Source organism: Semicossyphus pulcher, unplaced genomic scaffold (genome assembly GCF_022749685.1).
Source record: "Semicossyphus pulcher isolate SPU_LCO1_2020_fin unplaced genomic scaffold, fSemPul1.0.p SCAF_9, whole genome shotgun sequence".
In the NCBI taxonomy this organism is placed as follows: domain Eukaryota; kingdom Metazoa; phylum Chordata; class Actinopteri; order Labriformes; family Labridae; genus Semicossyphus; species Semicossyphus pulcher.
Genome location: NW_027211770.1, coordinates 10,338,423 through 10,349,508, shown reverse-complemented (window position 1 = coordinate 10,349,508; position 11,086 = coordinate 10,338,423). Strand labels below are relative to the sequence as shown.

The 11,086-nt window shown below is 41.6% G+C and overlaps 1 protein-coding gene across 3 annotated transcripts in view; it reads right to left on the bottom strand.

Annotated features, from left to right (window-relative positions):
- Nucleotides 1–559: 559 nt before the first annotated feature.
- Nucleotides 560–11,086, bottom strand: part of mroh1 (maestro heat-like repeat family member 1) — a 30,162-nt gene continuing 19,635 nt past the window's right edge. For all 3 annotated transcript variants that reach the window (XM_069656578.1, XM_069656577.1, XM_069656579.1), the window contains exons 26-45: nucleotides 10,858–10,999; nucleotides 10,507–10,602; nucleotides 8,884–8,988; nucleotides 8,440–8,575; nucleotides 8,147–8,259; nucleotides 7,812–7,964; nucleotides 7,601–7,657; nucleotides 7,268–7,365; nucleotides 6,073–6,238; nucleotides 5,587–5,756; nucleotides 5,324–5,461; nucleotides 4,987–5,101; nucleotides 4,736–4,882; nucleotides 3,917–3,983; nucleotides 3,602–3,723; nucleotides 3,278–3,427; nucleotides 3,045–3,179; nucleotides 2,696–2,798; nucleotides 2,235–2,300; nucleotides 560–2,120 (exon numbers count right to left, since the gene is read on the bottom strand). In XM_069656578.1, coding sequence (XP_069512679.1) covers nucleotides 2,044–2,120; nucleotides 2,235–2,300; nucleotides 2,696–2,798; nucleotides 3,045–3,179; nucleotides 3,278–3,427; nucleotides 3,602–3,723; nucleotides 3,917–3,983; nucleotides 4,736–4,882; nucleotides 4,987–5,101; nucleotides 5,324–5,461; nucleotides 5,587–5,756; nucleotides 6,073–6,238; nucleotides 7,268–7,365; nucleotides 7,601–7,657; nucleotides 7,812–7,964; nucleotides 8,147–8,259; nucleotides 8,440–8,575; nucleotides 8,884–8,988; nucleotides 10,507–10,602; nucleotides 10,858–10,999 — 2,356 coding nt within the window. In that variant the 3' untranslated portion in view covers nucleotides 560–2,043. The remainder of the gene's footprint in view (nucleotides 2,121–2,234; nucleotides 2,301–2,695; nucleotides 2,799–3,044; nucleotides 3,180–3,277; nucleotides 3,428–3,601; nucleotides 3,724–3,916; nucleotides 3,984–4,735; nucleotides 4,883–4,986; nucleotides 5,102–5,323; nucleotides 5,462–5,586; nucleotides 5,757–6,072; nucleotides 6,239–7,267; nucleotides 7,366–7,600; nucleotides 7,658–7,811; nucleotides 7,965–8,146; nucleotides 8,260–8,439; nucleotides 8,576–8,883; nucleotides 8,989–10,506; nucleotides 10,603–10,857; nucleotides 11,000–11,086) is intronic.

Sequence of the window (11,086 nt, the reverse complement as noted above, 5' to 3'; positions counted from 1 at the left end):
TTCAACATGTTAAAAAACAAGAGGATGACAAATCATATCAGTGGTATAAAGTTCATAACTAAAAACGGAGACGAAGGACTATTAATGATTCACCCGAAACCAAGCCGCAGTGTCAGAAAGTGCAGGAAGCCCCTGATGCAACTAACACAGATCCAGGAGCGGCCTTAAGATGTATGGTCTGAATGTTTGATTATTTTATACCAACAAAGAATTGATCACATCAGGGAAACATTTGCCTCCTGTTTCCTGAAATAACCAAAAAACAACGTGTGAGTGATCTCAGCTCCTTCAGCTCCTAGCTTGTTTACTTGTTACATCAGGGACTGCATGACAGAGCTTAAAAGTGCAACAGCAACATAAAATCATTTACTCTACAACAATCTATTGCTTTCTTTCACCTGACTCTCTATTGGACGTTTTGTCACCGAATGAAGACACATAACTGATCATTGAGTTTCCCTCCTTGTGGAAACATTTCAGTGACTTCCTCTGGAAACATAAGCTAATGTGCATTCATCCTTACATAAAACACCACTCATACACATATTTACATAGGCCTGTGACCTCACAGCCGTACCCTAAAACTGTACAACCACATAACGGAATAATTACATGGAGACAACATTAAGTGCATTCGAAGTGAGAGAGAGATAATCGTTAAGAGCGTCTTATACAGCGACTATTAGATAATGAAGATTTGGCACTGACTGTTTTCAGCACGGCTACACCGCCTGTTCTGTCTAAACACACTGGAAAGGAATGATTATGAACTGGTCATGTGACTGGCGTGGTGTGTTTATCACGGCTGCCACAGGATGGACGGCATTTTTCAGGCTGGCTCTAGTGGTCTGTAATGTGAAATTGAATCATAAACTATGTGCAGATGAAACAGACAGCAGTCAAAGCTGCAGTCTGAGGTGGACCAAAGAAGATATGGTTACACCAGGAAGCGTCCTGAGTGGCCATGTAGTTGTGGGGACGGCAGTTATTTAGAAACAGGGCTGTGGTGGCTGAGAAATGGAGGTAGAGCGGATATGTCTGAACTCAGCTCTGAACAGCTGACATAAGTAACTGGTCATTACAGTATGTAATGAGGAAGTAAGCTAGCTGATCTGGGCTACTGGACACCGCAATGAGACTGTAACAATCAAGTAATTACTTCCTTCACACACCGCAAACCCTAAAGCAACATTAAGTCTGCTGTAGTTTCTATGCATTCAATAGGTTATATATTATAAGACTTCACTTGTATTTAAGACTTAATCATTGTGCCGCATATTTAACAGGCCGATACTGTTTCATTGGATCTTCATGGAGGGCTAAAGTTAGAGCTAGCTGAAAAAATACCATGTTATTCAGAGGGAAGGTACTGCACTGTATTTAAACTCTCTGTAAAACAGATGGTGTGAAAATTAAAAAAGACCATCAGAAAAATGCTGGTATGACTCGACACACACACACACACACACACACACACACACACACACACACACACACGTCATGTACTTTGAATGTGCATCATTATTATTATTATTACTGTTATATTTAAAGAAACTATATTTATTCTAAAAAACCTTTAACTTGCATTCAATCCGTTTTTTACATGTTGCATCATCAACCGTATATCTCTTTTGTACAACACAGTTTATCGCAGGTACTGTAACACTGAAAGGACGCTAAGTGCTACAGACGATGTCTCTCTTTATAGAACAAGACAGTCTTTGGTCACTAAAATATAGCTAACACTACCTTCAAGTACCATAGTTAAAAGAAGCTACACAAAACTGTAATGGCTGAATATATGTGCGTTTCTGTGTGTGAATGTGTTATAGTGTTTATTTTGTATGAGCTCATATAGTGATTCTGTAGGTTTGGCTTCAGGCTCGACGTTGGTTCTGTTTCAGGTCTGGTTTTGGTTTTTAAAATGACTGCTCGTTAAATGTTTTTTTTATAAATGCCAAAATCACCTTTTCTTGCATGTAGTGGCGATCTACTTCCTGTGACTAAAGGAAATACACAGGTGTGTTTGTAGGTCTGTGTGTGTCAGTGGAAATGTCCCATGGCCTCAGCAGCCTTCGCTCTCACCACAGGGTCGGGATCCTGGAGCAGCATCACTAAACCTGAGGATGAACACACACAGGTACACAAACACACACAAAAAAATCAGTCAATACCAGATGACAAACTGATCTAATTTAAAACGTTTAAGGAAATAAGGTTATGCAGGGCGTTACCTTTAGTGATGGTCCCCATGTTGAGGTGGGAGAGATGCTCCTCTGGAAGATTCCCCAGCAGAAACCCTGATAACACACGCACAGGTACACACACCTTATGGCTATGTTGCATCATATCGTACATCATACAACAGTTAGTTCCCACCAAGTAATCTGATTGGACAATAAAGAGCACAACATCACTGGGACTTTTCACTGGGACTGTCTACATTAATAGTAAATGGACCGTACTTATGTAGCACTTTTCTAGTCTTTGTGACCCCTCAAAGCTAGTTTTACACTACATGTAGAGTGATATTGCTCATGTGATAGTGTTTAAGTTTACATTTCTAACCCGTACATCAACTAGTTCACTGGTTTTATTTTCATGTGTGTTGTAGTTGTTGATACATTCATACGCTCCAGGAAGTTTTAGACATGAATGTTTTTATGAGATGGGTTAAAGAGCGTTGTAGTCGTACCTATAAACATGGCCGCCCCAGCTCGGACCTCCTGCCAGTTGCTCTTGAAGAACTGGATGACTGAGATGTGATAGAAGTTCAGCATGCCTGGAAAGTCCTGAATCTATGAACCAAAAAAACACAGTGAACATCAAACAAGAGAAATGATCTCTAACGTAGTTTAACAGTATCCTCTATTAAAAGAATCTGTGAGGTTGATCCTGAAATACACCTAAAGACACATGTTCAAGTAGTTGGAATGTTTTGTCTGGATTGTTTCTCAATTTGTAGGAGAAAAAAACAACAACAAATAATGTTGCATAATTCCCCGTTATTCAGCCATGCTTCTCTGTGACTCTGAGTGTCTCACCAGGTACTTTGTGAGGTCATTGATGAACTCTCCGTAGTGCAGGCTCTTGTCTTCGTGGAGGTGGTTCTGAAACATGGTTGTGATCTGCTCTGATCCCACCACAGGAGCACACACTCGCATTGCATACTTGCACGCCTGCACAGTTAAAAGAAACACAATCCATGTTGCAAGACTGTCAAAGATGTATCCACAAAAAGGCTGTTTTGATAGTCTGTGTGTGTTTCCTTCTGTACCTTGACCACCTCTGGGTTTGGGTCGACCAGGTGTAGCAGCAGGCTGACCAGAACATTGTGGATCTGGTCTTTGAACACGGGCTCTCCTGAGCCAAACTTGGACAGGTTCCCCATCAGGTGGATGGAAGCACAGCGGATCTCGTCATTTTCCTGGATGAGCACGGAGGCAGAAGGTTCTGTTAGAGTAATGTGTGTCTCTCTGTGTGTGGGGAAACGACTTCACCTTGTTACAACTAGTCAACAATAAAATAACAGTAGGCACTACAAAGGTAAAACACACTTGTGATTATTCCTTACACCTTGAAACATGTAGAGGAAACTCACACTCTCCAAGAATGGTTTGATCTTCATGAAGATATAAACCACCAGTAAGTGGACGTTCTTCTTGTCCAGGTAGAGGAGGACTTTAGAAAGACCTGACATGGCTTCAAGTGTAATCAGCTTACCTGCAGGAAGAGCAACGACAAAGCATCCAGGATGAGCAGCAGAACATGTTTCATAAACATGATTGATGAAAATGGAACCAGAAGACTGTAAGCTTTATTTAAAGATTAGTGCAGGAAATCAGGAGAGCCAGACAACAGATTAACTGTAACTTTACTTTTTCCAGCACAGAAAATGACTTTGCTTTTAACTTACCGGGATCATCTTTCTCCTCCATCCCTGAACTCATGGCTGCCAGCAGCTCCTTTGCATATTTATTCACCTGGTAAGAGAAGGAAGTGAGCGTGTGAAGAGGAAGAAATTAGATGTCCAAAGTAGGGCTGCACGAATCATTCAACAATTGGGTATGTGCAATAGTCACATCGCAGGACATGCAATTGTGAGGCAAACTAAGTGACCCACGTCAAGCTGCTACTTTAAAGTACTTGCCAGTTTCTCGTTTTAAATGACTAATCTACAACAAAAGTCTGTCTGATATCACATTAGTGCAGCTCTTCAGCAGAGCACAGAGTCTGTGTGTCACCTGCCTGTAAACTGTAAACAAACACGCAACACTGCTGCCGTCACAGATCATGTAGGCGGGATGATTGAGGCTCTGTTACGCGATGTGGCTTTTCAGTGAGACTATCCCCGTTATCAACATCACCTCGTCCTGGTGCTGGTTAATGCTATGGCTACACAAACGGACCAGACACGGAGTGGAGGCGCCACGTAGTGTATTTATTTTATAAAGAAAAATGTCGCTCCACCTGAACTCTCTTTTTCTCGTCTTAAAAGTAGGAGGGGGGTTTGTTTTGTTTGAAGAAAATAGACTTGAAAGTCACAAATAATTAAAAGTATGACTGTTAACTGTTTATAAGGACATGAAAACACACTACATTTACCTGGTATAATTTACCGTTATTATTTATCGTGCAGCCCCAGTCCAAAGTATCCCATAAATATCAGTGATCTAACAGCTGGTTTGCATCTTGCAGCACAGTGTTTGTTAACGTATGTATATGAGCGGTTTACCTTTTCAGGTGATCCCACAGCTATGTTTCCCAGACCTCGCACAGCCAACATGCGGACTGTGCAACAGGGATCTGATATCCTCTCCATCATGTTGTTCATTAACACGTCTATCAGCATCAACTCCGTCACCACGTGGTGGTTTAAGAGCTGCAGAGAGAGAATCATTTCATTTAGCTCTGTAAAAACACTGGTCCCCTGCTCACACAGAAAAACTGACATACATTTTGATGCAATCTTTCATGGTGTCTCACCTCAGAGAAGAAAGCTGTGACAGTGATTCTTTGGCATTCATAGATGTTGTTCAATGATGGACACAGACACTCCACGATGGAGGGCAACCTGGGACCAGCGTGCTTAGACATCGCCCTGCAGACAAGACAGATGTTATTTATTGAATGGATAAACTATCAGGAACACAGATTTAATAGTAATGGGAGAGAGAAACAGGAGAGGATTCACATTAGGCTCCTGATATCTTCCTCTATAAAAGCTTAGCAGACATTATCCTGCACAGCAGCAGCTTTTATCTGGACTGAATTCCTGAGCTCTCAAACTGAACCTCACCCAGCTGCCTGTAAGGATACGTACCTTGCCAGTAGTGTAATTCCTGTAATGTGTGTATTTTGTTCCTTCATTGCTTCCCAGGCGTTATCTTCATCCAGTCTCTTCATCACTTCATCTAACTGGGCTCGTGCTAACAAGATTCGCAGCGCATCAGCTGCTACCCTGAAACACAAAATTTACACCTAATTGTTAGCCCCCACAGTGCACCTGAAAAAAGTTTATGCAACTTATCTACGTAGAGACATTGTCTAAATGTTAAAAGCTCTAAAGAGAGAAAAGACGCCCACCCTGCTACATGGACAGAGGCAGCGTGTTTAGTGTTGTTGTCCTTCGGTGCTGAGACCCCGACACTTGCTCCCAGTCTGACAGCGAGACAGGCGAAGAGCTGAGGAAACATGTTGACCGCTGGCTCCTGGCATTGACCGTTTAATAACAGTTCTTTGAGCCCACACGTCATCTGGAAACAAAGAAAACACAGATACAAGCACACGTGAACTCAGGAGAGTCAATTCTTCTGCAGCTATGTTTCTATTTTAATCATGACAGCTGCATCTCTACACAGGCCGTGTAAATGCTCACCTTATATTTGTGTAATCCTAACTGTATTGTTATTACCAGAACATTTTCTTCAGTACTTGTGTAACTAAATTGCTTGTGTATTTGGCTGCGGATTACCTACTTTCATTACTGTCCCTGAACACATCATACGTAGACCACAGATATTGGACTAAATCTGCACATACAAGCCATGTCTGTGAGAGTTTGTGACTTACAGCCAGGGGCTGATTGGTGGCAATCTTTGTTGTCCCTCCTCTCATCATTGACTCCTTCTTGTCTACGTACGGCGCCATGATGAGGAGCTTCTCCATCACCATCTCAATGATCTGACTGGCCACGATGGGGTCCGCTCCCAAGGCCATCCACATCTCGCTGATCCAGCTGGACGAAAAGAAAGAAAAACTTTAAGGATCTTTTGTCGAATAAACCAACTCTGGGCTGTAAGAGAGGTGAGAAAATCTTCTTGTTTATGAAAACAAACTTGATGAAGTACAATAGTTTATGTAATTATTAGTTCTGGATAAATAGCTGTCTCTTTAATCATCTCAATGTACGGCTAGGGTCATGTTTCAATGTATCATTCTATGTTGTATGTCTAAATGCAAAACTATCGCGCCCTTAAAAACTGTATGGGAAGAAGAGCTTTTAATAACATTTACAGATAAAGAGTGGGTTGATATCTTGCATCATTTAAAATACATATCGAGGGATATTTGTACCTGGCTAATCTCATTCAAGATTATTAATAGAATATACTGGACACCCTCTAGTTTATACAGCGTGAAAGCTTAAAGGGGACCCCGGGTGCTGGAAGTGTCCAGAAACAGGCACCTGTACTCATGTTCTCTGGCATTGCCCCAAAGCACAGGACTTCTGGAGAGGAGTTCACGACTGCATCCAGAGAATCATTGTTAAGGCAGTCCCCTTCTGCATTCGACTGTTCTTGCTGGGGGACCCGTCCATTCGGAAAGGCAGCTTCTTCTATCTTTACTGAATGGATCCAGACCGCTGTCATGCTAGATAGAAGGCTGCTCGTCCAACAATGGAAGTCAGCTCACACCCCATCAGTCACTGATTGGCATAATCTACTTGCCAGGGTGGGCGCATATGAACGGGTCTCCTACTCACTGCTGGGTAGGATAGATCAGTACCCTTAATTAGCCCTAATTAATTCTGTATGTTATCTTTCTTGTGTGTGTGTGTGTGTGTGTGTGTGTGTACTAGGACTTCCAATTATGTTTTTTATTATTTATTTATTTATTTCTATTTAGACTCGACTTTTCTTGCTTTATATTTATAATTTTCTCTTGTAGGTGATGTATTTATGTATTTTCCGTTGTTCGCTGTGTCTTTATACCTGCATGTCTGTTAAAACTCAATAAAATTTCAATCACAAAACAAAGTAAATACCTGTCGTAAGGGAGAGGTTGGTTAACTAGTGAGGTGATCACAGTCTGTAGATGCTGAGAGGCCAGGATGAGGACCGTCTGTCCTGCTGCCACTCTCACCTGAACACAATGAAACAGTTCTTTCACTTTGACCTCATTATAGGTTCAGCAGGTAAAGATTGTAGATACATGGATAATCATTGAGTTATTATGAAAATCAAATAATGAAAAATATAACTGCACAGTGGGCTGATCTGTTCTCATACAATAAACCTAAATAGGGTGAATCAAGTTTGTTTTCTAACGAACAATAAATATCGATGCTGCATGTTGTAACAGTGATGTCTGCACCAACCTGCTCCTCTGTGATGCTCTGCAGACGTGCATGCAGCACCTCCAGCATCTCTGGGACCTAAAACACACACACACACATCAAGCTCTGTATTTGGTAATCCAGTACTGCTGTTTAATCATGAGTGTTTATATAATGATGGACATCAGCAGAGAGTAAGAGTGTGTGTGTGTGTGTGTGTGTGTGTGTGTGTGTGTGTGTGTGTGTGTGTTACCTGGTCCTGTAGCCCCCCTCCTCTGTTCTTCAGCAGAGTATTCAGGATGACAGAAGAAGCTCTGCAGCAGTTTGTCTGACTGTCGTTGAGCCCATCAAACAGCAAAAAGACCAACGTGGACAGCTGCTCCTGAGGCAGACGCTTACTCATCACCTGACACACACACACACACACACACACAAGAAAAGTCTAGATGTTACAACTTTGTTTGCTGACTTTAACACTGACGCAAAAAGGAAACATTGACTTCAATAAGAGCAAGAATAAGAGCAAGTGCTAAAGTTAAACTCTAGACATTAATTCAACAGAGCCGTGCTGCTTGGCACAAAGTGTACCTTGGTGAGGTCAGAGCAGGTCTTATATAGAACGGAGTGGTCGGGGTTTTCTAGCTGGTCTTTCATCGGCAACAGACTGTCCACAGCTTCATCCTTATAGTCCAGGGAGAAACCTGCACACAGAGAAAAAGTGCAAGAAAATGTACAAAACTACAATCAAGTCAAAACGAGCAGCATTAAAAAATGAGTCCTTGTTTTTCTATAATACAGCATGTCTATATTTTTCTAAAGAAACTGCAAATCAATTAAATACAATAACAGGTAAAATGTCAGAGCTCTGTGTGTCTGTATACCTTCGTAGCGTAGCTGTATATAAAGCAGTGTGTATATGCAATCGACCGCAGCAGTGCGAACAGGAGGATGAGGGTCAGAACAACGAGGAGACAGTCGACCCAGCAGAGCTCCGAGGTTGTGGAAGGACACCATGTTCTGGACAAAGAGACACAGATATTAAAGAGTGAGAAGGCATGAGATGGCCGTCATGCAAAATGTGATTTTAACATCAAGCAAAGACAAAAAAAATTATTATTGAGTGACCTTAAATTGCATTAAACATTTATTACGTTTGAAAAAGAAAAAGAAGAACACACTGGAACCATTTTTTAAAATACCGTCTGTTGGGATTTCAAAGATAGTAAATGTTTCAGAAATCAAACCCACAAGACAAACAGTCAGGTGTGTGTGTGCGTGTGCGTGTGCGTGTGCGTGCGTGCGTGCGTGCGTGCGTGCGTGTGTACCTTGACAGTCAGGTTATCCAGGAAGTTAGCCAGGATGTGAGCGGTGGCTGTGACAGCTCTCTCTCTCTCATAGTAGTGTCCGGAGCTCAACCAGGATTCAAGGTGCTGCACAGGAGAGTAACACACATCATGTCAGACAACACTGTGATCGAGTACAGCAGAGAAAGCCTTTATAGATCTGTGGTTATTTACTCACAGCTGAAAAACAAGTCAAGGGGATAAAGGAGAAGAGACACAGGAGAGGAAGTGGTGAGATTTGATCATAGAGAGCAGGACGAGCTTCTTTTATACAAAAACTTCATTTACTGCTTACTTTATGCTTACTTGGCGATTGCTTGGGTGGCACAAGTGTTAGAGAGAGGGATGCTACATAGCTGTCATTTACAGAGAAAAAGTTTCAAGAAATCTGTATCCACAGTTTTAACTACTTTAAGAAAGGTACAAGTAGAATACAACAGACAAAACCAGTGAGACAAAACATTTTGGGTTGGGGCGACTTGACGACGTAATTGACGTCATCGACTACAGAAATACGTCGATTTGTATAACGTGCGTCGATGTGTCGCAAAAACAAAAGGGCTGAGTTCAGAGTACAGTGAAGTTATGTGCGTGCAGAAATGGATCTTGTCTCTCATCGCTGGTGGTCTCTCTTTGGGCGCCACATTCTGAAGACTGCTGTCTTGAGCCTCAAATGTTTTGAATGAAGCACCGGTACGATGTCCGATATAAGCCTAACTGTCTCTCTGCTCTGCTCGTATTTACCGTCACTCTGCCGCTCTCTCTCTCGTACTTGCTCGACCACTCACTCAATGCGCACTCCACAACACAAGTTACAGTGAGGAGAGGAGAGATGCGTTCAGGTCCAGTTGGGAAAAACTCAAACTTGATCTTTTAATAGAGGGGAGGGTAAGAAGTAGGTCTCTTTAGTACCTTCTGAAAAATAGTTGATTTATGTTTTGAAGTAGAACACTCTTGTTTAATTTTCTCACCCTGCTTTTTTTAAGTACTTCTGTAAAAACACTGACTCTCCAGTTCAGAGAAAGGTTTGCTATGACATACAGTGATTAGATTAATCTGTGTCATAGCAATCCTTTTGAATTTGAGGTCCAGTATTTTTCTGATCAGGCATCTGACAAATAGTCTATTATTATTATTATTATTATTTATTATCTATCATCACAGAGACGTGGACATTGGAGACTAAAAAGTAAGACAAGAACAATCTTTAGAATAATCAATAAATTAGTTGTAAGATAAATCGACTAATCGAAATAATAATTGTTAGATTAATCGATAAAAAAAATAATCATTAGGTGCAGTCCTACAAATATTACTGGGATATAGGATTATGTTTTTCGTTTTTGGATTTTAAGATCATGTTTTTGGCCTTTTGCCTTCATTAGACAGGACAGTGGACAGAGTAGGACACATGGGAAAACAGAGTGGGGATGACATGCAGCAAAGGGCCGAGAGTCGGAGTCGAGCCTGGTCCCGCCAAGGCGAGGACTGAGCCTCTGGACATGGGTCACACAATTAACAAGCTGAGGTAAACCGGCATGTCTTTGTAAGACTATGTGAAGCTAAAGATCTAAAGATAGATTAGTGTGTAACAGCATGTTTTACCTTGAAGACGCTCTGCAGGCCATCAGGATTGGGATCTTTGGCCAGGACACTTTTCAGCAGCTCCTGCAGTGCAGCAAACGTGTCTCTGTACAAATCCTGAACACATTTACCAGAACATGTTAGTCTGACAACAAAAGAGCGTTTGTAAAATGTTGAACAAATGTTTTATAAAGTTACCATTTTTTAAAGGTTTGCGTCTCTTTAGACAGGAACACCAGTGAATAGTGAGCAAATATAGGCTAATAAAGGTTTGGTATCTGGGGAGTGAAAATCTGACTATTATAGAGCTGATTGTAGAAAAGAAGTAACAATACAGTCTGTGTGTGCACACTTCTCTGCTTCACTCTTCACCTTTCTCTGCTTGGGGTCCTGTACATCATCCTCTTTAGTTTTCTCTGGAGTGCTGGTCTCAGGTGGGAGAGACATCACACTGTTCACACACACCTTTAACAAGTCAAAGTTCTCATTCTCACTCAGAGCCGGATCCAGAGGCCTGAAGCACGACAGGTTAAAGATACAACACTGGGAAGTGATGGAAGCTCCACTTTTCTATTGTAGTTTTGGCTTGTATGTGTTTTCT